At 38.0% G+C, this 27,843-nt stretch overlaps 1 protein-coding gene across 1 annotated transcript in view; it reads left to right on the top strand.

Moving 5' to 3' along the window:
* Positions 1 to 20,646, top strand: part of LOC115831866 (NACHT and WD repeat domain-containing protein 2-like) — a 110,858-nt gene extending 90,212 nt beyond the window's left edge. The window contains exon 3 of the mRNA XM_030801278.1: positions 20,441 to 20,646. Within this exon, the coding sequence (XP_030657138.1) occupies positions 20,441 to 20,596 (156 nt within the window). The 3' untranslated portion in view covers positions 20,597 to 20,646. The remainder of the gene's footprint in view (positions 1 to 20,440) is intronic.
* The last annotated feature ends 7,197 nt before the right edge of the window (positions 20,647 to 27,843 follow it).

Raw genomic sequence — 27,843 nt, 5'->3', positions numbered from 1 at the left:
GCAGTGGCATTAGATTCTCATAGGAACACGAACCCTATTGTGAACTGTGAATGCGAGGGATCTAGGTTGTGGACTCTTTATGAGAATCAAATGCCTGATCATCTGAGGTGAAACAGTTTCATCCCCAAACCATGCCCCTTCCTCTGTGGAAAAATTGTCTTCCACAAAACTGGTCCCTGGTACCAAAAAGTTTTGGGGATTGCTTTGTTATAGTACGTGGCTCATACTAGATCCATAATAAATGATGGTTGATCGATTTCAATTTATTGATTAAATGACTAAGACCCAGAAGCTGAGAATCTATACCAGCACTATGTAAAAGAAACATAATGTGGGTCACAGATGCAATCCACATAAATAATGTTAGATTTTCCAACTAGCCATGTTCTAATAAGTAAAAGGAAACATAAAATAGCATAAAATTTGTTTGCCAAAAATTTTTTTATTTTTTTTCTGCTTATGCTCAAGTCTTTTTTTAGCTTTAAGAAGAGTATAGTCATCTTTTTTAAATGAGCATATTTTGTGAAGGTCATTTCCAAATATTTCATATTTTCATTCTTTCTGGTTTTTCTTAGATATTCTTTGTTATTCTCTCTCTGACACGGTTTTTAAAATTTTAATATTTTAAGACAATATCTAAAACATCATTTTAACACATGGTCAATATGAAAATTATTAATGAGGCATTTTACATTCTTGTTTTTATCCTGAGTTTTTAAAATTCAGTGTATGTTACGCTCAGAGCACATTGCAATTTGAACAGGCCACATTTTAGTGCTTGACCAGCTGCATGTGGCCAGTAGCTCCCAGGCTGGACAGCAAAGCTCTAGATAGTAGTGGGGTCTGTCTGGATGGGATCATCCTGATGGGATAATGGCCTGACTGCCTGGTGACAGAAGTCCAGCTGAGAGCCATGGGGACCTTAACTAGAGGAGCCACAGTGGGAATGGAAATTCATTTGTATGTGTAAAAAATATATAAAAATTAAAAATCCAGAAAATGATTAAGAAAATAAATTTGGCTGGGTGCCATGGCTCACGCCTGTACTCCTAACACTCTGGGAGGCCGAGGCGGGTGGATCACAAGGTCAGAAGTTCGAGACCAGCCCGGCCAACATGGTGAAACCCCGTCTGTACTAAAAATACAAAAATTAGCCAGGCGTGGTGGCAGGTGCCTGTAATCCCAGCTACCCGGGAGGCTGAGGCAGGAGAATCGCTTGAAACTGGAAGGCGGAGGTTGCAGTGAGCCGAGATCGAGATCACACCACTGCACTCCAGGCTAGGCAAAAGAGTGAAACTCCATCTCAAAAAAAGAAAAAAAAAAAAAGAAATTTTCCACCTGTCAAATGAGTAACTTTTTCTTTTATCTGACTGCTTTTGGGCATTGTGTTAATAGGGGGTATATAACCTGAAATAAATACTTAATGCAACTTTCAAAACTGCTGTAGAACCAGGACTAGGTGACTGTTATACATGAGGCAACAGACTCAAACATATGGTCAGTGATGCATTTGCCTGCTGTATTAGTCTTGAAGCTTGATTTGAAATCAAGAGAGGCACATGATGGAAACTCTAACCCCTTTTATTTCGGAATCTTAAATTAACAGTCTTCATCTTAGTGGATGTCATATATTACCTTTTGTAAAATGTAGCTTTCAAAAGAAATTGCCCAAACACGCCTTTGCAATTAAACGTGACAGCGTGGTCTCAGAGTAGGAACTCCTCCGTGTGCTGGTCCCAGCTCTTTTCCTTCACTCTAAGAGGCAAGTGTCGGCTTCCTAGGTGTGTAAGGAAGTGTGAGAAACTCGCAGCTCAGCCTAGCAGGAAGATCTTGCCTGCACCTACTTTCCGTCTCAGGATAACAATTGGATGCCACCTGAAGGCACCAAAGGGGTGGATGCTTATCCTGGGCAGAGATGTCTCCTGCAGCCCATTTGGTCTGGGGTTTGTCAGCTCTTCATTGCTGAGGTTCCATCTCTCCATGTCTCCTTGGGCAGCACAGGTCCATGCCCGTCCACCTGGTTTTCTTCTTCCCTAAACCCCCAATGAGAGTGTAACCTTCTCCTTAAGCTGCCTCCTGTACATGAGTAATCTTTGCATCAACATCTCCAGCTCTCTCCCCCACCATAGTTGTGTGAGGATAATTCTCTGACTTTTTTTTTTTGAATGTTAATATGTTTAAAACAGAACTCATCCTCCTTTTCCCTTTCTGAATTCTCAAGTGCTACTACTTCCCTGTCTTCAAGACTTTCAACTCTTGGCTTAGTCCATTCTTTCATCCTTTAAAACTAGATCCAAGCTGCCACTGTTCCGGTTGACTCATCTGCCACAGTGTTTCTTCGAAACTTGCCTTTTCTTTCCATTTTGAAAAATCTCTGTCTTTGCACAAGCTTTCGTTTCTTAACAGCTGAATGTCTATGGAAATCTTTTTCTGATCTTTCCCTACCTGTGGTGGTTATGTGCTCTGGTCCAAACTGTACACAGCTGTTCAAACAATATTCCTTGAACAATATTTACCAGATTTCATTGATTCTAAGATGCATGGATTTTCACATTTTTTACATGTCAGAGTCAGGACTTTTACCTTACAAATAAATTGTGTGTGATCATGTAATTGGCAGTGCCCCAAACCCAGCTGTGACTGCCAGTAGGCATCACTGGGGGCTGGGCCCAAGAGTTCCACTTTTCCCCTTCAGGATATGAGGTTGCTCAGATGTCTTCTTAGGGAAAAAAGCAAAGCAATGAGGAAACCAAGCCTTTTTGAGAGGCTCGGCATCTTGATCCAAGAGCAAATGAGCACAAGATAAAGTTCCTTGAAAACTAAAGTTTCTTGAAAACAACAGTTTGAACTCTGGTTTAAATGGAATAGAACTAAAAGTTCACTTTATCCTGCTAACCAGAGGATGAAGAATTGGGCACGAATCGCCAACTAGTTTTAGGCAAATAAAGAAACTAGAAATCTTTAACTTAACCAACACATCAAAATTGTATGTTAAGTTAAATTTTGTGGGTCTTATATTAGCGTGGCCTTACTAATAATTTCTGAATTGGGCAATCATTTACTGTCACACTGCAAGTCTGTTGTCAGTTGTAACACCTTTCTTCCACCGTTTCTTCTCTCACTACAGCTCGACTAGTCTGTTGAGCCCAATCTCCTCTGGACATGTGTTTTTGTTTTCTTCTCCTCTGTCTCTTAACTGTCTTCCTGCCTGAGAATCTCAAAATGCATCTTGCTCCACAAGTTACCAAAATACGTAACTGGCTTTTATAGTTGACAGGATTTGTTGTGCTACCCTTGGTCTTTTCTCCACATTGTCAAGTAACTAATCATCCCTTTTCCATTTTCTACTAATCAAATGGATGCTGCTTTTGGCAGTGAAATAGTGAAATGCATGTCTCTTTGTTGAGTCACACATCATTTCACAGAGCCAGTGCTCCAACCTGTTTAGGTCTCTTCACATTTCAGTCATGTCCATCAAAGCCTGGACCGACCTTACCAAGTTGACATTCCCAGAAGTATTATAAGCATGTTACATCATCCTTCTCCCATCCATGTGAGTGAGGCAGCTTATAAAAAGGGGGAAGGGAGACAAAGAGGCAAAAGGGAAGGAAAGCATTATGTCATGATTGACTTTCATTGCTCCAATTTAATTGTAAATATCAGCTCACCATTTCTGCTGCCTGGAATGGCTCTTCTGGAATTCTCATGCCAGACTTCTCAAGGCAGTGTTATTGTTCTTCCTTTATTTTGTACTCATAGGCAATCTTCTACCTATTGCTTCTCCTAAATATACAGCAGTGACATTGTGGGAGGCTCTAGAATTTACAGGAGCAGCTAAACTTTGCTAAGCATTTATTTCTGCTAAATGGTGGCTGTCTGATTACACCAACACTGAAAATTACCCAAGAGGATTAATCTTGTAATAAACAGAATTCAGAGAGCGTTGCCCTTTTGCAGGGAACTACGTGTCCCCATTTAGTACAGTCACCATGAGGCGTTTCTCAAATTCTGAGCACGTGGCAGCTATTTCTTTTTCTTTCTTGGTATAAACGTAGAGGTACAAGTATGGTTTTAATGCATGGATATATTGAGTAGTTGTAAAGTCTGAGATTTTAGCATAGCCATCACCCAAATAGTATACATTGTACCCATTAAGTAATTTCTCATTTCTCACTCCTTCTCACCCTCCCACTCGCCCACCATTCTGTCTCCAGTGTCTATTATTCCACAGTCCATATCCAGGTGTACACATTATTTAGCTCCCACTGGTTAAGTTAGAACAAGTGGTATTTGAATTTCTGTTCCTGTTTTTGTTTTTGTTTTTCACTGAAGATAATGGCCTATTTCTTTCCATCCTCATATTTTATTATAGGAGAGAGGGAAACCTTTTGATAAGTCTTCATATATTAAAAAGAGCACTCATTTAAGAGGTCCCCTTTGTCAATAATTATAGTCCCTTGAAAAAGTAACATACCTCAGTTTTCTTATCTATAAGTATTTCTTCTACCAGATCTTTAAGTTTTCTTTTAAGTCTCCACTTTATGATACTGTGACCTTACCAATTCTACATGGGCAGTCCATGTCACATTTCTGTCTTTGCAGAGCTGTTCTGTGTATCAACAGGCCCACCTAACCTCACTGAAGGACAGTGTCCCGTGTATCTGTCCTTCAAGTCCAGATACATGTGTTACCTCCTCATTGACATCTACCCCAGAGCCCCAGGTGCAGATTAAGGTACTTTCTCCCCTGAGCCTTATTTATTATTCAGACATTTATTGAGCCTCTGCTCTGTACCAGGAAGAGTTGTGAGTGCAATGATACCATAATATTGAAAACAGAGTGCCTGCCCTCATGGAGTTTACAGTCTCGCAGAGCATACAGTTGTAAACAACAGTGACCAGGGTGGTGCTTGCAGCCCAGGAAATACAGGGTGCACTGGGCATGTGTAAAGGTTGGGGAGAAGCTCAGCCCATCTGGAGGCATCAAGAATGGCTGTGGAGGAGTTGACGTCTAAGGGGAATCCTCAAGGTTAGGCAGTGGGAGATGGCTAGGTTAAAAGAATATTCTAGGCAGAGAGAACATACTCTCAAGGCAAATTTGAGAGAAAATTCTAACAGTATATAGAAATTACCACCTGCCAGACACTTATTCTAAGTGCTGTGTATACATTAACTTGTTCAATCCTTGCCTTGAGTCTAGGAGATCAATCTTACCTTCTTCATTTTATTAGGTAAGGAAACTTAGAAATACAGAAGTAAATTGCTTCTGACCCTGAAGCAAATAAGTGGCAGGATCAGAATTTGAACCAAGGTAGTTTGGCCTGAGTGTCCATACTCCTACTCGCTATACCATACAGCCTCTTTTGTTCTCACATTGGTGGAAACTTGTACAGACAGTCCTCAACCAAACAATGGTTTGACTTACGATTTCTTGGCTTTGCAATGGTTCAAAGTGATACACATTCAGTAGAAACTGCACTTCAAGTACCTGTACAACCATTCTGTTTTTCACTTTCAATGCAGTATTCTTTGAATTACATGAGATACTCAACATTTTATTATAAAATTGGCTTTGTGTTAAATGCTTTTTCCCAGGTGTAGTCTAACATAAGTGTTCTGAGCACCTTTAAGGTAGACTAGGCTAAGCTATGATGTTGAGTAGGTTAAGTGTATTAAATGAATTTTCAACTTATCATACTTTCAACTGACAACAGGTTTATCAGGATGTAACCCCACTGTAAGTAGAGAAGAATCTATATCTATATTTGCATAGAGATGTAAATATATGTGCATGTGTAAATATATAAGCTATATACTTACACATGTTGTACATGTACACGTGTGTGAGAGCATGTATGTATAGCCAGAGCATGAACAGTGAAGGCAAACATGACATGAAATGAGATTGAAGTGTTAGGCAGGGAGCTGATCACAGAGGAGGTCATAAATCAGGTCATGGATTCTAGACACTATCTTCGGGATGATAGGAAGCTTAAGCAGGGAAGGTGTAAAATAGCATTAAGAGCCTAGGTTCAAATTCCACCTCTACTACTTGTTTCCTGTGTGACTTTGGACAAGTTACTTAACTTCTCCGTTCCTCAGATTTTCATCTGTAAAACAGAATATTATTAATAGTTTTACCTATTTCATAAGTTTAAGAAGTAAATAAGTGGCTGTATGTAGCTTCTGACTATGTAACAGGAAATCTTAGCTATGGTAATCAGATTTGCATTTTTAAAAGGATCCATCTGCCTGCAGTGTGGCTAATGGGTGAGAGGGAGCAAGAATTTAAGCAGGGAGATACTTTAGGGAGCTGAAGTCATAATACGGGTACATGTGTACTCAGAGGACACTCAGATATAGTGATTGCCAAAATCCCAGTGACAGGAATAGAACCAACTCTGGGTTTTTCACTCAGGCACTGATATGGTTTGGATGTTTATCCCCTCCAAATCTCATGTTGAAATGTTATCCTCAACGTTGGGGATGGGGCCTGGTGGGAGGTGTTTGGGTCACAGAGGCGAATCCTTCGTGAACGGCATTGATGCCCTCCCCATGGTAATGAGTGAGTTTTCACTCTATCAGTTACCAGGAGATCTGGTTATTTAAAGAGGCTGGCAGCTCCTCCCTTCTCTCTCTTGCTCCCTCTCTCATTATGTGACTCACTTGCTCCCTCTTGCCTTCCACCATGAGTAAAACTTCCTGATGCCCCACCAGAAGCCAAGCAGATGCTGGCGCCATGCTTGTACAGCCTTGTAGAATCATGAGTCAAATAAGCCTCTTTTCTTTATAAACTTCCCAGTCTCAGGTATTCCTTTATAGCAACACAGAACAGACTGACAAAGGCATATGGTTTGTGGTCAGGTGTCCTGCCACTGAAGGAAGCTGGTCCCCACTGGCAGCCTGGTTGAAGTTCCTTTATGCAGTGAATTTTTCCAACTTATCACAGACACACAACAACTTCCATCTTGCCACTTCTTCTCTGCCCCCTCAAAACTCCTGGTCCCTTCTCTCTTTCTCCATGTTCATTAAGCCTTCATAGATAGAGGTCCTGCCTTGGTTCATGGTCAAGGGTTCAGTTCTTCCTTACTATCATGTTATATTAGGAATGTCCAGAAGCTAAATCTTTCAAGACACAGGGGCATCAGGTCTAGGCAGTTAGTTGTCTGCAGAAGGCTTTGGATGAAGCATCATCCAACCTCATATTGTTGGTCTCCTTCTTTCTAGTGATCGTGTATGACACCAGAGGCCAGTCAGTCCTTTCTGGGCTTAACTGAAGACCTGTTTATTGCCTGTTTTAATCATGCCCTCCTATATAACTGTCATATGTCTCATAATCAAGGGAATAATTGCAAGTGACCTGAACTCAGTATTCACAATAGTTCTAGTAAAATGTAGCCATTGAAGATGAGGACCTGGGATTTTCCTTGAGATATTTGCATCTGGGGCAAGTCGTTCTACCCAGAGAATGGCTTATATCACATGTATAAACCATAACTTACCATTGGTAAATAGTATCTGACAATGCTAATCTGAGTTTTAAGACTTCTCTGCTTACTACCTTCTGTGAGATAAGCATTCTAGAAATGGGACATAAATACTAAAACAAATTATAAGGAGTGCCATCTTCACCACTTTATTGACCTTAGAAAGCTATGTCCTTAGTACAACAATCTTCTTGCTGTTCAAAGCTTTCTGAATCTGCTCTGTACTCTTGAATATTTTTAATGGTAGCAGATGTTAATCCTTTTATTAATAAGAAAAGATTTTATTTTCTTAAAAGAGCTACAGGTCTTTTAAAAGCTGTGTGTTTTATATATATAAAGGCCAGTTAGGCTGGAGAAATACCATTTTTAATCAAAACAAAATTCAAGTACAAAGCGACAAGATTATTTTGTGTACAATCATTGGAATAAGTGTGTAGCCTTCCATTGTAATACCTTTGAAGGATAGCCTTCGTTTCAGTGCTGAATTTGTCTTCAAAAATCAGTTATATTATCTCTATAGTTTATTTCCATTTTGCATTGAGATATTATTCTATGGTGTGGGAAAATGGAGAAAGAAAATATTTTGGAAGACATTTAAGTTATTATCTAAGCCTATCTGAAGAAATGATAGTGTGAGGCCATTATGAATTCAAATTTGACTCTCTCTTTTTAGAAAAAAATTTAGGATTATTTGTTTTTTACAGATTGCTTTATTATTAGGTAATCTTGATATTTAAATGACAGTGTTTGATTTCAAGGGGTAAGATTTGTTAGGGCCTTATTTGCTGGCTTTTTGTTTTTAGACCAATTTAGCACATTATAAAAAGCATGATAAATTAGCTTCCCTAAGAAGTTTTTAAAACAAGTGAGATGGTTTTAAGTAAAAAAGGTAATGTCAAATTACTTTCCTAAGGTTTTATGCTTAAATGATGAAATAAGTAAAGACACATAAAATATGCTGTCAACAAGTTAGTATTCCAATAAATAGTAAATTAGATTCTAGACTCTGCAGTGCCTGGACATTAGGCTAAAAGCTAAACTTAATGTTTTAAAGTATTTAATAAATCTTGTCTTGTTGAGCACTTTATGTTCCAAGTGTTTTTTGCCATTTATTGATCATGCAGATATATGGCATAGCTGTCTGCCCAAAAGTGTTTTGTATTGCGTGAGTTGGTTGTTTCATTTATTTATTTCCTCAATGTCTTCCCGGTTGCTTGATTTTTATCTTTTTCATCATTTTTTTTCCCATAAAGACATATGGGAAAGAACAACTTAAGGGAGAAAAGCTGGAGGCAGGAGAATATTTTTTAACAAAGTTACTGAAGTAAGAAGACATGGAGCTATGAAGGCCTGGACGAGGGCAGTACTGGTAGCCAATCTATAAGGAAATAACAGATGCAAAACTATTACAAAAGACTTCCATCAGTGGCAGATAAATGATGTGATACTTTGGCTTTTGAAATAAAGGAAAATAAATAATGAAAGCACTGTTATGACATTTTTACCCTGATCATTTGGTTCACATGTAGTTAGTTCTTTGTATTTGCAATGCAAATAGATGTGTATGGTATTATTTTTTAAATAGCTTTATTGAGATATAATTCACATGTAAAATTCACCCACTTGAAGTGTATGATTCAGTGGTTTTTAGTACATTCACAATTGTGTAATAGTTAGGAAAATCAATTTTAGAACATTTTCATAACTCCCTGTGCCCTTTAGCTATGCCTCCCCAAGCACCCCAATCTCCTCCTCACTAGCCCTAAGCAACCGCTAATCTGCTTTTTGTCTCTATGGATTTGCCTATTCTGTACATTTCATGTAAATGGAATCATACAATATGTGGTCTTTTGTGACTGGATTCTTTTACTTAATGCTTTCAAGGTTCATCCATGTGGTAGCATGCAATGTATTTCATTGCATTACTTATTATTCCTCAATAGTATTCCATTGTATGGATTATGTCATATTTATTTATCTGTTGATCACTTGATGGACATTTGCATTATTTCTATATTTGGGCTGTTATGAATAATGCTGCTATGAACATTCGTGTACAAGTTTTTATGTGGACATATGTTTTTATTTCTGTTGAGTATATGCCTAGTAGAATTGTCAGGTCATGTGGTAAGTCTCTGTTTAACCATTTGTGAAACTGCCAGACTATTTCCAAAGTGGTTGAGCCATTTTGTATTCCCATCAGCAATGTATGAGAGGGTTCCAATGTCTCCACATTCTTGCCAACACTTGTTATTATCAGTCTTTTTTTATTATAGCCACCTTGTGAAGTGTTATTATACTTTTGATTTGTACTTACTGATAACTAATAATATTAAGCATCTTTTTATGTTGGAAATTTGTATATATTCTGTGGAGAAATGTCTACTCAGATCGTTTGCCCATTTTTAAGTGAGTTATTTGTCCTTTTATTACTGAGTTGTAGGAGTTCTTTATATATTCTAGACAAAAAAATCCATACAAATATGATCTGCAAATGTTTTCTTTCATTTTGTGTTTACTATTTTAGCCTTTTTGATAGTGTCATTTAAATCATAATTTTAAAAAAATTTAAGTTCAATTTATTTTTTATTTCGTTGCTTGTATTTTTAGCATCATATCCAATAAACTATTGTTGAATCCAGACTCACAAAGATTTACTCCTGGCCTGGTGCAGTGGCTCATGTCTGCAATCCCAGCACTTTGGGAGGCCGAGGCAGGTGGATCACCTGAGGTTAGGAGTTAGAGACCAGCACGGCCAACATGGCAAAATCCTGTCTCTACTAAAAATACAAAAATTAGCCAGGTGTGGTGGTGGGCACCTGTAATCCTAGCTACTCCGGAGGCTGAGGCAGGGAGAATCGCTTGAACCTGGGAGGCAGAGGTTGTAGTGAGCTGGAATCATGCCACTGCACTCCAGCCTGGGCAGCAGAGGGATACTGACTCAAAAAAAAAAAAAAAACTACTACTCCTATGTTTTTCCCTTAGGAGTTTTATAGTTTTGACTCTCAAATTTATGCCTATGATCTCTGTTGAGTTAATTAATTTTACATGGTGTGAAGTAGGGGCTAAGCTTCATTCTTTTGCATGTGAATATCCAGTTGCCCCAACACCATTTGTCGAAAAGATTATGGATGTGACATTGAATTGTTTTAGTACCCTTGTTGAAAATCAGTTGACCTTATGTGTGAAGATTTATTTCTGGATTCTCTATTTTATTCCATTGATTGCTATGTTTATCCTTATGCCAGCACTATACTGTCTTAATTATTGTAGTTTTGTAGTAAGTTTGAAATCTAGAAGTGTAAGTTCTTCAACTTTATTCTTCTTTTGTAAGATTGTTTTGGTGATCTTGGGTTTTTTGAATTTCCATATGAACTTTAGGATTAGCTTGTCAATTTCTGCAAGTAAACCAACTAGGGGATTTATACTGATTGGATTGAATCTGTAGATTAAGTTGGGGAGTATTGCCATCCTAACAATATTAAGTCTCCCAATCTATGAACATGGAATGTCTTTCATTTATTTACATCTACTTTGATTTCTTTCAACAATTTTTCTGTTGTTTTCAAAGTATAAATCTTGCATTTCTTTTGTTAAATTTATTCCTAAGTTTTCTTAGTGATCTTATAAATGAAATTGTTTCTTTCTGGTGCTCTTTTAAATTGAATTGTTTCTTTCTGATGCTCTTTTAAATTGAACTCTTATTTAATTTCATCATAGATTTTTTCATTGCTAGTGTATAGAAATAGGTTTTTGTATATTGATCTTGCATCCTACAACCTTACCCAGTTCATTGATTAGTTCATTTATAGTTTATAGCTACAAATTTTCCTCTCAGTACTACTTTAGCTGCATCCCATAAATTTTAGTCTGTTGTACCTTTATTTTCATTCATCTCAAAGTATCCTTTTTATTTCCCTTTTGACTTCTTTCTCATTGACTATTTAGGAGTATATTAGTTTCCACAAATTTGTAAATTTCCTAAATTTTTTGTATGATTGATTTATAATTTTATTCCACCATATTCAGAGAACATACTTTGTATGATATGAATTTATTTAGATTTATTGAGGCTTGTTTTATGAACTAATATGTATTCCATCCTGGAGAAGGTCCTATGTGTGCCTAAGAAAAATAAATTCTGCTGTTTCTGGGTAGATTATTTCATAGACATATGTTCTAATTTGTTTATAGTATTGTCAAGTCTTCTAATTTTATATCTTCTTACCAGTCGTTCCTCCCTTTATTGAATGTATGGTATTTAAGTCTCCACACATCTACAACCATCTGATCTGTTTACAGTTTATACCAATTTAATTTATACCAATTAAATTATACAATGTATACTAATTTAATTTATTAAAATTATACAGTTTATACCAATTTAATTTAATAATGCTACACATCTACAACCATCTGATCTGTTTACAATTTATACCAATTTAATTCTAGTGAACTGTAGAAAGATTATTCCTATATTGCTCTATTTCCTTTTCCTCCCTTTTGTGTTATTATTGTTATCCCTGTTACAGCTAGGTATGTTACAAATTCAGTAGCATACTGTTATAATTATTACTTTATATAATTGTATGACATTTAAAGATCAGAGAAGAGCAAGTATATATTTATAGCTTTTCTTAAATTAACCTTCATATTTACCATTTTTTATTTGCTCTGAATAAGACCTTCCTCAACCGCATCCAAATGGTGTCAGCCAAAAGAATCGAGATGAGATTATGTGTATAGTTCTTGGTTTGTGCATGGCACAACTGAAGGGTGCCATACACATTGCAGTGGATTCGTATATTTATTTTGATGAGTTATTGGCAGATGGTCTTATAATGATTTAATGATTTCAGTATAACAATTATGATTTCAGTATGTTATAACAATTTTCTGGTAGCTAGAAGTAATGTGACTAGAGGAACAAGTGCTTTTTAAAATCATACAAAAATGGAGTATGATCCCTAGTGGCAGTCCCATAAGGATATGGAACTAAGAAGCTGTGTGGTGCTCTGGTCTCAACCCAGTCCGAAGAGAACCAGAAAATAAGAGTAAGTTGGATTCCAGTTGGCTAACTCTAAACAAGCCCAGTTCTTTAATATTCAACTGTTAACGAGTTCGTCAACATTCAACATTTAACAAGTTCTTTAACATACTAATGGCCTCAGCCATTTAGTTTTCCCACATAAATCACCTCCTCCACGGACAAGCCACACAAACATCACAGAGAAGAACCTGCCCTGATTCTTGCTCTCCTTCTGTCCAAGAGGCATGGATCAAAAAACTGGCAGAGAAGACATGAGGTCCTACCACCCTTGGGGACTGACCCTGACATGGTGACCACACCCATTCGGGTAAAGCCCAGTGAATTCCAGGCCATGACCAACCAGTGAAGCCATCACTTCTCACACTTGCCAGCTTGTCTTTTTCCTTTTTCTTTTTTTTTTTTTTTTTTTTTTGTTGAATTTTAAGATACTTGCCTGTGGTTAATTCATACACACACACACACACACACACACACACACTTTAAGTTCTGAGATACATGTGCAGAACATGCAGGTTTGTTACATAGATATACACGTGCCATGGTGGTTTGCTGCACCCATCGACCCGTCATCTACATTAGGTATTTCTCCTAATGCTATCCCTCCCCTAGTACCCCACCCCCCAACAGGCCCCTGTGTGTGATGTTCCCCTCCCTGTGTGCATGTGTTCTCATTGTTCAACTCCCACTTATGAGTGAGACATGTTGTGTTTGGTTTTCTGTTCCTGTGTAAGTTTGCTGAGAATAATGGTTTCCAGCTTCATCCATGTCCCTGCAGAGGACATGAACTCATCCTTTTTTATGGCTGAATAGTATTCCATGGTGTATATGTGCCACATTTTCTTTATCCAGTCTGTCACTGATGGGCATTTGGGTTGGTTCCAAGTCTTTGCTATTGTGAATACTACCACAATAAACATATGTTTGCATGTGTTTTTACAGTAGAGTGATTTATAATCCTTTGGTTATATACCCAGTAATAGGATTGCTGGGTCAAATGGTATTTCTGTTTCTAGATCCTTGAGGAATCGCCACACTGTCTTCCACAATGGTTGAGCTAATTTACACTCCCACCAACAGTGTAAAAGCGTTCCAATTTCTCTACATCCTCTCCAGCATCTGTTGTTTCCTCACTTTTTGATGATCACCATTCTAACTGGCATGAGATCGTATCTCATTGTGGTTCTGATTTGCACTTCTCTAATGACCAGTGATCATGAGCTGTTTTTTCATGTTTGTTGGCTGCATATATGTCTTCTTTTTTGAAAGCTGTCTGTTCATATCCCTTGCCCACTTTTTGATTGGGTTGTTTTTTTTTCTTGTAAATTTGTTTAAGTTCCTTATGGATGCTGGATATTAGCCCTTTGTCAGATGGATAGATTGCAAAAACTTTCTCCTATTCTGTAGGTTGCCTGTTCACTCTGATGATAGTTTCTTTTGCTGTGCAGAAGCTCTTCAGTTTAATTAGATCCCATTTGTCAATTTTGGCTCTTGTTGCCATTGCTTTTGGTGTTTTAGTCATGAAGTCTTTGCCCATGCCTATGACCTGAATGGTATTGGCTAGGTTTTGTTCTAGAGTTCTTATGGTTTTAGGTCTTACATTTAAGTCTTTAATACATCTTGAGTTAATTTTTGTATAAGTTATAAGGAAGGGATCCAGTTTCAGTTTTCTGCATATGGCTAGCCAGTTTTCCCAACACCATTTATTAAATAGGGAATCCTTTCCCCATTGCTTGTTTTTGTCATGTTTGTCAAAGATCAGATGATTGTAGATGTGTGGCATTATTTCTGAGGCCTCTTTTCTGTTCCATTGGTCTATATGTCTGTTTTCGTACCAGCACCATGCTGTTTTCATTACTGTAGCCTTGTAGTATAGTTTGAAGTCAGGTAGTGCAATGCCTCCAGCTTTGTTCTTTTTGCTTAGGATTTTCTTGGCTATATGAGCTCTTTTTTTGGTTGCATATGAAATTTAAAGTAGTTTTTTTCTAATTCTGTGAAGAAAGTCAATGATAGCTTGATGAGGATAGCACTGAATCTATAAATTACTTTGGACAGTATGGCTATTTTCACGATATTGATTCTTCCTATCCATGAGCATGTGATGTTTTCCATTTGTTTGTGTCCTCTCTTACTTCCTTGAGCAGTGGTTTGTAGTTCTTCTTGAAGAGGTCCTTCACATCCCCTGTAAGTTGTATTTCTAGGTATTTTATTCTCTTAGTAGCTATTGTGAATGGGAGTTCACTCATGATTTGGCTCTCTGTTTCTCTATTATTGGTGTATAGGAATGCTTGTGATTTTTGCACATTGATTTTGTATCCTGAGACTTTGCTGAATTTGCTTATCAGCTTAAGGAGTTTTTGGGCTGAGACGATGGAGTTTTCCAAATATACAATCATGTTATCTGCAAACAGAGACAATTGGACCTCCACTCTTCGTATTTGAATACCCTTTATTGCTTTCTTTTGCCTGATTGCCCTGGCCAGAACTTCCAATGCTGTGTTGAATATGAGTGATGAAAAAGAGCAACCTCGTCTTGTGCCAGTTTTCAAAGAGAATGTTTCCAGTTTTTGCCCATTCAGTATGATATTGGCTGTGGGTTTGTCATAAATAGCTCTTATTATTTTGAGATACATTCCATCAATACCTAGTTTATTGAGTGTTTTTAGCATAATGGGGTGTTGAATTTTATTGAAGGCCCTTTCTGCATGTATTGAGATAATCATGTGGTTTTTGACATTGGTTCTGTTTATGTGATAGGTTACATTGATTTGCGTATGTTGAACCAGCCTTGCATCCCAGGGATGAAGCTGACTTGATCTTGGTTGATAAGCTTTTTGATGTGCTGCTGGATTTGGTTTGCCAGTATTTTATTGAGGATTTTTGCATCGATGTTTATCAGGGATATTGGCATGAAATTTTCTTTTTTTGTTGTGTCTCTGCCAGGTTTTGGTATCAGAATGATGCTGGCCTTATAAAATAAGTTAGGGAGGAGTCCCTCGTTTTCTATTGTTTGGAATAGTTTCAGAAGGAACAGTACCAGCTCCTCTTTGTATCCCCAGTAGAATCCAGCTGTCAATCCATCCGGTCCTGGACTTTTTCTGGCTCATAGGCTATTAATTACTGCCTCAATTGCAGAGCTTGTTATTGGTCTATTGAGGGATTCGGCTTCTTCCTGGTTTAGACTTGGGAGGCTGTATGTGTCCAGGAATTTATCCATTTCTTCTATATTTTCTAATTTATTTGCAAAAGATGTTTATAGTATTCTGTGATGGTAGTTTGTATTTCTGTGGGATCAATGGTGATATCCCCTTTATCATTTTTTATTGTGTCTATTTGGCTCTCTCTTTTCTTCTTTATTAATCTGGCTAGCAGTCTATCAATTTTGTTAATCTTTTCAAAAAACAGCTCCTGGATTCATTGATTTTTTAAGAGTTTTTCGTGTCACTGTCTCCTTCAGTTCTGCTCTGATCTTAGTTATTTCTTGTCTTCTGCTAGCTTTAGAATTCGTTGGCTCTTGTTTCTCTAGTTCTTTGACTTGTGATGTTAGGGTGTCGATTTTAGACCTTTCCTGCTTTCTCCTGTGGGTATTTTAGTGCTATAAATTTCCCTCTAAACACTGCTTTAGCTGTGTCCCAGAGATTCTGGTATGTTGTGTCTTCATTCTCATTGGTTTCAAAGAACATCTTTATTTCTGCCTTCATTTCATTATTTACCTAGTAGTCATTCAGGAGCGGTTTGTTCAGTTTCCATGCAGTTGTGCGGTTTTGAGTGAGTTTCGTAATCTTGAGTTCTAATTTGATTGCACTGTGGTCTGAGAGACTATTTGTTATGATTTCCATTCTTTTGCATTTGCTGAGGAGTGTTTCACTTCCAATTATGTGGTCAATTTTAGAATAAGTGTGATGAGGTGCTGAGAAGAATGTATATTCTGTTGATTTGGGGTGGAGAGTTCTGTAGATGTCTATTAAGTCCCCTGGTCCAGAGCTGAGTTCAAGTCCTGAATATCCTTGTTAATTTTCTGTCGTGTTCATCTGTCTAATATTGACAGAGGGATGTTTAAGACTCCCACTATTATTACGTGGGAGTCTAAGTCTCTTTGTAGGCCTCTAAGAACTTGCTTTATGAATCTGGGTGCTCCTGTATTGGGTGCCTATATATTTAGGATAGTTAGCTTTTGTTGCATTGATCCCTTTACCATTATGTAAGCCCTTCTTTGTCTATTTTGATCTTTGTTGGTTTAAAGTCTGTTTTATCAGAGACTAGGATTGGTTTTACTTTTTGCTTTCCATTTGCTTGGTAAATATTCCTCCATCCCTTTATTTTCAGCCTATCTATATCTTTGCACGTGAGATGGGTCTCCTGAATACAGCACACTGATGGATCTTGACTCTTTATCCAATTTGCCAGCCTGTGTCTTTTAATTGGGGCATTTAGCCCATTTATATTTAAGGTTAATATTGTTATATGTGAATTTCATCCCATCATTATGATACTAGCTGGTTATTTTGCCCATTAGTTGGTGCAGCTTCTTCATAGTGTCAGTCGTCTTTACAATTCGGTATGTTTTTACAGTGGCTTGTACTGGTTTTTCCTTTCCATATTTAATGCTTCCTACAGGGGCTCTTGTAAGGCAGGCCTGGTGGTGACAAAATCTCTCAGCATTTGCTTGTCTGTAAAGGATTTTATTTCTCCTTTCTTATGAAGGTTAGTTTGGCTGGATATGAAATTCTGGGTTGAAAATTCTTTTCTTTAAGAATGTTGAATATTGGCCGCCACTCTCTTCTGGCTTGTATTTGTTTCTACAGAGAGATTTGCTGTTAGTCTAATGGGCTTCCCTTTCCCAACCTTTCTCTATGGCTCCCCCTAACATTTTTTCCTTCATTTCAACCTTGGTGAATCTGATGATTATGTGTCTTTGGGTTTCTCTTCTCAAGGAGTATCTGTGTGGTGTTCTCTGTATTTCCTGAATTTGAATGTTGGCCTGTCTTACTAGGTTGGGGAAGTTCTCCTGGACAATATCCTAAAGGATGTTTTCCAACTTGGTTCCATTCTCCCTGTCACTTTTCAGATATACCAATCAAACTTAGGTCTGGTCTAAGTTTGTGCCATATCTCTTGGAAGCTTTGTTTGTTTCTTTTCATTCTTTTTTCTCTAATCTTGTCTTCATGCTTTATTTCATTAAGTTGATCTTCAATCTATGATATCCTTTCTTCTGCTTGATTGAATTAGCTATTGATACCTGTGTGTCATTTATGTTCTTCTCTAAACTGGTTATTCTACTTAGCAGTTCCTGTAACTTTTTATCAAGGTTCTTAGCTTTTTTGCATTGGGTTGGAACATGCTCCTTTAGCTTGGTGGAGTTTGTTATTACCCATCTTCCGAAGCCTACTTCTGTCAGTTCATCAAACTCATTCTCCGCCCAGTTTTGTTCCCTTGCTGGCAAGAAGTTGTGATCCTTTGGAAGAGAAGAGGCGTTCGGTTTTTGGAATTTTCAGCCTTTTTGCACTGGTTTTTTCTCATCTTTGCGGATTTATCTACCTTTGGTCTTTGATGCTGGTGACCTTAGGATGGGGTGTGTGGACATCCTTTTTGTTGATGTTGATGCTATTCCTTTCTGTTTGTTAGTTTTCCTTCCAACACTCAGGCCCCTCTGCTGCAGGTCTCCTGGAGTTTGCTGGAGGTCCACTCCAGACCCTGTTTGCCTGGGTGTCACCAGCAGAGGCTGCAGAACAGCACAGATTGCTGCCTGTTCCTTCCTCTGGAAGCTTCATCCAAGAGGGGCACCTGCCAGATGCCAGCCGGAGCTCTCCTGTATGAGATGTCTGTCGACCCATGCTGGGAGGTGTCTCCCAGTCAGGAGGCATGGGGGATCAGGGACCCACTTGAGGAGGCAGTCTGTCCCTTAGCAGAGCTTGAGAGCTGTGCTGGGAGATCCACTGCTCTCTTCAGAGCCGATAGGCAGGAACGTTTAAGTCTGCTGAAGCTGTGCCCACTCCCACCCCTTCCCCCATGCACTCTGTCCCAGGGAGATGGGAGTTTTATCTATAAGCCCCTGACTGGGCTGCTGCCTGTCTTTCAGAGATGCCCTGCCCAGAGAGGAGGAACCTAGAGAGGCAGTCTACTTGCCAGCTTTTCTTAACCCATTGTTCAACCAAGGCTATTATTGTCCTTCTCAGGACAGGAGGTCAGAGTAGCATGTGAAGGGGATTCTGCTTCCACTGAGGGAGACACTTCCTCAGTATTTGCAGCAGCTCTGGGGATATCCTTCCCAAGGATGGTGAGATGGAACAGTTCATCTTTTGTATTCTAAAACATTAGAAACAAATCCTAGTGTGGCAGGATATTAATTTACCAAAAGGTACTCTGTGGCATGTAAAACACCTGGAAAGATTAACAACAGATAAGCCATAAACGTTTACTTTTTCGTTTTCTGGAAGCATGACCCTTTGCAAATTATGGGCTGTCCACTATTTAACAAATTAGACTATTTTATAGCCCTATTTATTCATTTATTACTAGGTGATTTCTGTGCTCTTCTGAAGCTCAGTAACTTACAGTTCTGTCCAGTGGAATTTACTGTGATGTGAAATATACTGTGTATCTCCTCTGTCCAACATAAGAGCCAGTATGGGGCTACTGAACACTTGAGGAACTGAATTTTTTTAATTTTTACTGATTTATATTTACTTTTAAGTAGCCCCAGCTAGAGGCTCTCAAATTGGATAATGAAGTTACCTTCTTTGATGTCATCTCTCTTCGTATTGTGTGATTAAACTTTGTAAGACAGATTAAAGCATAGAGCCCCCAAAATCAAAATGCTGATATTTTCATATATGATAAAACCCATGGAATGGGACATGAGAATATTTTTTAAGGAGCTGTCATTTATTTATCAGCCTTCTAAAACACTCAGATGCACTTAGACAAAGACCTGGAACAAGCCAGATCTGTGGGGGCCCATAGCCAAGAAATGGAAATCACACAAAGTCCCCAGGATCTGCTGGGGCCACAAGGGGAAACTCATACTCTGAGCTTCCATCTCACCAAATGCCATGCAAGCAGAAGGAAAAGAGTAGGGAGGGTCTTGTTTCTGCTTGTGGGAAGCAAGGAAAGGAAAAGAAGAAATTTTCAAACCTACAACTGGGAACATTTACTTTATGCAGATAGCAGCTGAATGAAGGTAATGAAATCCATGATGCTCTCCATAGCACTTTTCAAAGAGTGAACTTGTAAAAGTTTGTTATAGACTGCCAGAATCTTCCTTACTAGTCTTTGAAGTAGGGAGATAGAGGATCCTATTATCCTTGCTTTTCTGTAAGGCATACCTTTCATTTTTTGCCAGTACATGTTTTTCAGATATATATTGATGAAAGCCAAACTGCTTACAGATAAAACAGACATAAGCAAAATATCTCTCCTCATATGATAAAGTGTGATAATGACAGGGCTTCTTTTTTTTAAGAAATTTAGGTGTTTGACTTGAAATCAGTATATAGTAATATTCATTATGGTTTTTCTTTCTCAAATTAATACTTATGGTAACATACATTTGGTGATTTAATTGTCTCAAGTACGATGGTAACCTCATCCCAGCTGCTTCAAACCTTAAAATTCTGTTTCCATTTCAAGACAACAAAAGCCCATGATCCAAAACCTTTAACAGTTAGCATTTCATTTTCTCTGGGCCCATGTCAGCAGTATAATCAGAAACAAAATAAGAAATTACAAGGTTCATTCCCAACCCATCGTGGAATGAAAAATCTCTCTAAATGGACCTTAAAAATCACTTCCCCTCTGTAAGAGAAAACATGCTGCAAAGAGAAAAGTTAAAAGTCACATTAGCTTGACACTGTAAATCAGAACAACGCCCACAGGTAAACTAATGCTCTTCATCCATTTGTCCCCAGGTCATAGATCTGTACTGGGGAGTGGAAGAAGATGACTGGGACAGCCCAGAGCTCCAGAAGACCCGCATGAAGCTGCTGGAGGATTGCTTGAAAACTTCTGCAGGTCCATGTTTTGTTGTGGGTATAAAAAAACTAATGCTTCATATTAACTTTTAGATGAATGTGAGAATTATTGCTGATTTGTGATTCATAAGGGGCTTTTTAAATGAGGGGGAAAAAGACTTTTTTATGTCTATTTTAAGCTGTCTCCTGGCTCTCAATGTGTGAGAACAAAAAGCTTCAACTTTCCATAAGAAGTGCTGCAAATTAACGGTGAATAATTTGAAATGGTAATCAAAGGGATTGACTTGGGTTTGACAACAATTTCTACAACACCTTGTGATCAACAATAAGGATTACTCTTTCAGACCTACAATAATTATCCTAGGTTTTCTTATCTTATTGTATAATATATTCCATCATAGTGCTTCTATTTCTTAACACTAGAATTTCTGGCATTTTTTAACAAAATGGCTGAAACATTGTTAAAGTAAATCAAATATACTATGTCTCATCTGCCAGTAGCAAATGGTGCCCTGTGAAAAAGTTTGTTTCTACAATGATTTTCAGCTACGTGTTCATTATAAGCTAAAGATCAACAGAGATATTTCAAGTGGAACATTATTATTAATTCATCATTATTTTCTAAAGAATACTCACTCCTCTGTGTAAGCACAGTGGTAGTAAGATAAATAGGTCATTCTAGGGCAGGTGGTTGTGCAACAATCACTGCCTTAATTTAGCTTAAGAAAGACTTGCCTTGAATCCAAACAGATCCTATCAATCGATAAGAGAAGTTGCCCCTTTGAACATAGGTTGCTCTAAGACTGACAGATGAGTGTTAAAATTACCAGTGAGTGCTATGAAAAAAAATCACACTGTACTGTTAAAAACTAGGTTCAATATATCAGCAAAAGTGTTCTTAATATTTATTTGCATATCCATCTATATTTGGCTCCACATAGGATTAGGAAGACCTACAGAGATAATATCACAAATCTGACCAGCTGGTGGTAAATTTCTTACCCAGGCTAGTAAAGTATATGAAGGCTGTATCATATAATATTTGTAGTATTGCATATATAGATAAGTTGTTTACTCACTACTTGAGTGCTACTGTGTGCCAAGGGCTGCTCTTAAGTGCTGGGGGTATGGTAGGTTGACCCATATGAAATTGTTATTTTGTGGGCCAGTTCCTTATGATTCAACGTTAGACTTGAACTAAGAAGATACAATTTTTGCTTTCCTGGAGCTTACATTCTAATGTGGTGGAAGTGGGAGACGGCAGGCAAAAACCAAATAAATAAGATAAACAGTAAGTCAGATGGTGATAAGTGCTATGGAGAAAAATAGAGAAATGAAAGAAAAGAGAGAATACCAGTGAGGGAGAGATTTGCTACTTAAGATAAAGCAGTCAGAGAAGGCCTCACTGATAAGGTGACTCTTAAGGGGAGATGGAAAGAGGGGCAGGAAAGAACCAGGTGTGGATATTCCAAGTCAGGCATTCCAGGAAGAGGGGTTGGCATGTTCAGGGAACAGCAAGCAGCCCTCTGTGCCTGGAACAAGTATGAATAGGGAGGAGGGCATGGGATGTGGGGGACATATCATGGGGCCCTGTCATCTTTTATGAGTAAGAGACTATTTTTATTTTTAAGAGTAAGAAGACTATTGTTATGGCTCAGCATAATTGGGAGCCATCGATTTTGGAAAAGTAATTTCAGGAAGACAATTCTGTAATCTTCAGGTTGACTTAAGGTTTTACCTTGAGTGACAAGAAAAACTGCAGAAGTGTTCTGAGCAAAGGAATGAGGTGATTGGACTTGTATTTTAAGCATGGCCTTGGCTGCTGGGTGAAGAATAGGGAACAGAGCAGGCAGACCTTTAGAGAGCTACTGCAATAAGCCAAATGAGAAAAATACATGGTTTGGGGGGCTGGGGGAATGAACACCTAAAAGCAGTGTCCTGTGGCCTGAAAAGAATGCAAAAGAAGGCCTGAAAGTTGTGTTAAATATCTGAAGAGCAAGTAGTGGAAGAGATTTTTTTCCGTGGGTCATCGGATGATAGAACTAGGAAGCAGATTTCAGCTTTGGGTGAAGAAGTTAAAGGATATATAGCTTTCTCTCAGGTTTTTGGATCCAGTATCCCTGGGTTCTGACCTGATATTTCATAGCTGTGTGGCACTGCAGGACTTGCTTCACTATTCTAAGCCTTAGTTTTTCGTCTGTAAAATTGAAGTGATAATAATAATTATCTACCTCACTGGGTCATTCTGAGAATTAAATGAAATTACAAGGCACTTTTATAGTATTTCACACATAGTAATCCATTAAAAAGTGTTCGTTGTTTCTTATTGTATCATTATTATCTATCACAGCTGTCTAAAGATGAAATCACCTGGCTCAAACTGTAATGATGCATCACCAAAAAAGTTTTTATCAAAGTGAAGAACACAAACCACTCTGACAGGGGTGCTATAGAAGAGACTCAAATATTGGAAGACAGGTTAGGCCAGTTTCCGTTATGCTTTAAAAGCCAGATTTGGGAAGCATAACCCACTATGGGAGTGTCCTGGGGAATCTCAATTACTGTGATCCCCACAGCTTTACCATAATCCAGCCTTGGAAATTCAGGAATGAGAGAGATGTTCTCCCCCTTTTATAACCCTGTCAAGTGCCATCCCTAAGCTAACTAAAATTAGACATGACTCTGAATTCCAATAATTTGCTGGTAGGAGAATAAATAAAGACTTTGCAAGTTTATGCAGGTTATAAGAGCAAAGGTTAGCTGATAGAACAGCAGCAACATCTTTATTGAGCATAAACAAATCATTTATCCCTCCTTCTGCTCCCCTGTTACATGTTTAAAGTCAGGGAAACCATGATAAAACCCTGCAGATAGAGCTAGGATTATTCACCCCAGCGATCCTAAATCACACAAGGCTTATATCTCACAGCTTATAGAAAAAAAAAAAAAAAAAGTACACCTCTTATGGCCTTTCCTGTTGTAACTACGGTGACAACTGGCATGTGTGTGTTACTTTTAAGCTCCACTTTCCTCGCCCAGTGCTCCCTTGTGGATATTTCTAGAAGTCATGATGACCCCTGTGGGATGCAGAGCTTAGCATAATACTTCCCCTGATGCTGAAGTCTTTGGCAAGGAAATTCACCACTGCTGAATGAAAAAAAAAAATGTTTTTATATCTTCAAAGGCTTCACAGTCTTTAGCCTTTATGTTAGATCCAAATAAATTAAGGACTAGATTAAGCTTTCCTTTTAAACACCCAAGGAATTGAGGCCCAAAGGGAACTTAGTCTTCAGTATTGTTTGTGCTTGGCCTTTTTTGACTTCATTTCCTATAAGTTGTCATTTAGATAATGGCCCAAGGTTCCACTGACATGCAAGCTGTGCTGTAATTCAGGACAGCTGTTTTACACACATGTTTTTGTCCATGAAGAGATGAGGGTGCTAGAGTGAGGGGGCCTGGACATGTGTCTGGTCCTGCTCTCAGAAGACTAGCTTGGGAAACATATTGTAAAGCATACATCATCTTACTGAGAAGAAAAACATTTGAATACATGGGTAGAGAGAGGCAAGCACAGTGGGAAGAGCCCAGAATTTTCATTTTACAATCAAGTGAGAGCCCTGGTTCTCAGAGAACAAGTCACTAACTTAATTGTACTTTAATGATCACATCTATAAATATGGGAAAATAATAACAATAAACTAAAAGTAAATTTTGAATCAATTTCAAAGGATTGTTGTGGGGACCAAATGTGATAATATATGTATGAGTTCTTTGTAAACCCATAAAAGGCTAACAACCAGTAATTTTAGACCAAATAACTTAAAATGTGATTTATTTTCAAATGAGAATAAAAAGTTTTCATTTATATTAGGCATTTATGTGCTATTATAATTTTTCCCTTTAAAAATGCTGATAATCTAAATGTAAAAAGTATCAAGGCTTCATTCAGTCAAATGTTAAAGGATTTTAATTCATTCTTATGTGTATATTAATAAAATGTAATATTTGTAAAATACATATAGTACATATATATTTTGTTTTTCTAGATATGAATTTGCTGACATTTACTGACTAAAAGCTTTACCTATCCCCAAGGAGGGATTCTGATCAAGGCAGCCCCTAGCAGGGAGACAAATCACAGCTGAGTAACAAAATCATCTTCATCACCTTTTAGGTGTAAAAAATTGCTTCAGGCTTTGCAAAGTGTGGAAAGGTCAACAGAATCTCCCCTACCTACTTGTCGCATTCCCTAGTCCATAGAAAATCCTTTTGTAGAGGGAGAGGAATATGGCCTTTTGGAGAGAGCAGAGGTCATGTGATGCTAATTCTCTCATTATCTCATCCCCATCCTTCTCCATGGTGCATATTTATAGGGAAGGGGGGTTTTCTTCTTGTCATCTTTCCAAATGTGGAGTACCCAAAAGAATTGCTTAAGGAGTTTGAGCATTGATCCTGGACCCTGAATACAGGCCTGCCTCTTGGCAGAGTTGATAGAAGTAGGTGACTTCAATCAGAAACATAAAAGGTGACATTATAACCGATCCCACAGAAATACAAAAGATCTTCAGGGACTATTATAAACACATCTATTCACACAAACTAGAAAATCTAGAGGAAATGGAAAAATTCCTGGAAACACAACCTCCCAATATTGAACAAGGAAGAAACTGAAACCCTAAGCAACAAATATTGACGTCCAAAACTGAATCAGTAATAAACCTACCAACCAAAAAAAAGCCCAGAACCAGATACATTCACAGACAAATTCCACCAGATATACAAAGCAGAGCTGATACCTATTATAGTGGAACTATTCCAAAAACTTAAGGAGAATGGACTGCTCCCCAACTCATTCTTAAAAACCAGCATCACCCTGATACCTGGCAAAAGACAAAACCTGGCAAAAACACAATGAAAAAAGAAAACTACAGGCAAATATTCCTGATGAACATAGATGCAAAAAACCTCAGCAAAATGCTAGCAAACGAGATCCAACAGCACATGAAAAAGTTAAGTCACCATGATCAAGTAGATTTAATTTCTGGGATGCAAGGTTGGTTCAACATATGCAAACCAGTAAATGTGACACACCAACATAAACAGAGTTAAAGACCATATGATCATCTCCATATACATGGAAAAAGCTTTTGATAAACATTCCTTCTTGATAAACATTCCTTCTTGATAACCCTCAGTAAACAAGGCATCGAAGGAATATACCTCAAAATAATAAGAGCCATCTGTGACAAACCCACAGCCAACATCATGCTGAAGGGGCAAGAACTGGAAGCATTCCCCTTGAGGACTGGAACAACATAAGAATACCTACTCTCACCACTCCTATTCAACACAGTACTGGAAGTGCTAGCTAGAGAAATCAGGCAAGAGAAAGAAATAAAAGGCATCCAAATAGGAAAAGAAGAAGCGAAACTGTCTCTCTCCAGGTATGATGTGATTCTATACCTAGGAAATCATAAAGACTCTTCCAAAGGGCTCCCATAACTGATAAACAACTTCAGTTTCAGGATACAAAATCTATGTACAAAAATGAGTAGCATTTCTATACACCCATAACGTTCAAGCTGAAAGCCAAATCAAGAATGCAATTCTATTTGCAATAGCCACAAAAAAATTAAAATACTTAGGACCACATCTAACCAAGGAAGTGAAGGATCTCTACAAGGAGAACCACAAAACACTTTCAAAAGAAATCACAGATGATGCAAACAAATGGAAAAACATTCCATGCTCTGGATTGGAAGAACCAATTCATTAAAGTGTTCATTCTGCCCAAAGCAATCTATATATTTAATGCTATTTCTATCAAACTACCAACATCATTTTTCACAGAACTAGAAAAAACTATTCTAAAATTTATATGGAACCAAAAAAGAGTGTGAATAGCCAAAACAAAACTAACCAAAAAGAACAAAGCTGGAGGCATCACATTACCCAACTTCAAACTACGCTATAAGGCTACAGTAACCCAAACAGCATGGTGCTGGTACAAAAACAGACACATAGACAAATGGAACAAAATGGAGAACCTAGAAATAAAGCTGCACACCTACAGCCATCTGACCTTTGACAAAGTTGACACCAATAAGCAATGGGGAAAGATTTTCTGTTTAATAAATTATATTGGGATAGCTGTCTAGCCAGATGGAGAAGAATGAAATTGGACCCCTATCCTTCACCATATACAAAAATTAAGATGGATTAAAGGTTTAAATGTAAGACCTCAAACTGTAGTAATCCCAGAAGAAAACCTAGGAAATATCATTCTGGACATCGGCCTTGGGAAATAATTTATTAGTAAGTCCTCAAAAACAACTGCAACAGAAACAAAAATTGACAAGTGGTACCTAATAAAACTAAAGAGCTTCTGCGAAGCAAAAGAAACTATCAGCAGAGTGAACAGACAGTGTACAGAATGGGAGAAAATGTTCAAAAACTATGCATCTGACCAATGTCTAATATCTAGAATCTGTAAGGAACTTAAACAATGGAAGGAGCAAAAAGGACCATTAAAAATGGGCAAAACATATGAACAGACACTTCCAAAAGAAGACATACAAATGGCCCACAAACGTATGAAAAAATGCTTATCAACACTAATCAGAGGAATGCAAATCAAAACCACAATGAGATATCATCTCACACTAGTAGGGATGACTATTATTAAAAACTCAAAAAACAACAGATGCTGGTGAGGCTGTAGGGAAAAGGGAATTATTATACATTGTTGGTGGAAATGTAAATTAGTTCAGCCACTGAGTGAAAAGCAGTTTGGAGATTTCTGAAAGAACTTAGAACTACCATTCAACTCAGCAATATCATGACTGGGTATATATCCAAAAGAAAATAAGTCTTTCTACCAAAAAGACACATGTACTCACATGTTCATTACAGCACAATAGCAAAGAATCTAGGTGTCCATGTCTAGTGGATTGGATAAAGAAAATATGGTACATAAACACCATGGAATACTACACAGCCATAGAAAAGCAAGAAATTATGTTCTTTGTAGCAACATGGATGAAGCTGGAGGCCATTTTCCTAAGTGAATTAACTCAGGAACAGAAAACCAAATACCACATGTTCTCACAAGTGGGAACCAAAAGTTGGGTACTCATGGACATAAAGATGGCAACAATAGAAACTGGGAACTACTCAGCCACACACAAATGCTGCCATCAGTGGCACAGAGAATGAGGGAGGGGGCAAGGGTTGAAAAACTATTGGGTACTATGCTGAGCACCTGTGTGATGGGATCAGTCGTATCCCAAACCTCGGCATCATGCAATACAGCCAGGTAACAAACCTGCGCATGTATGCCC

The sequence above is a fragment of the Nomascus leucogenys genome, chromosome 20 (assembly GCF_006542625.1).
Source record: "Nomascus leucogenys isolate Asia chromosome 20, Asia_NLE_v1, whole genome shotgun sequence".
Classification (NCBI taxonomy): Eukaryota; Metazoa; Chordata; class Mammalia; order Primates; family Hylobatidae; genus Nomascus; species Nomascus leucogenys.
Note: the sequence above shows the minus strand (reverse complement) of the source record. Positions and strands in the feature narration are given on the sequence as shown.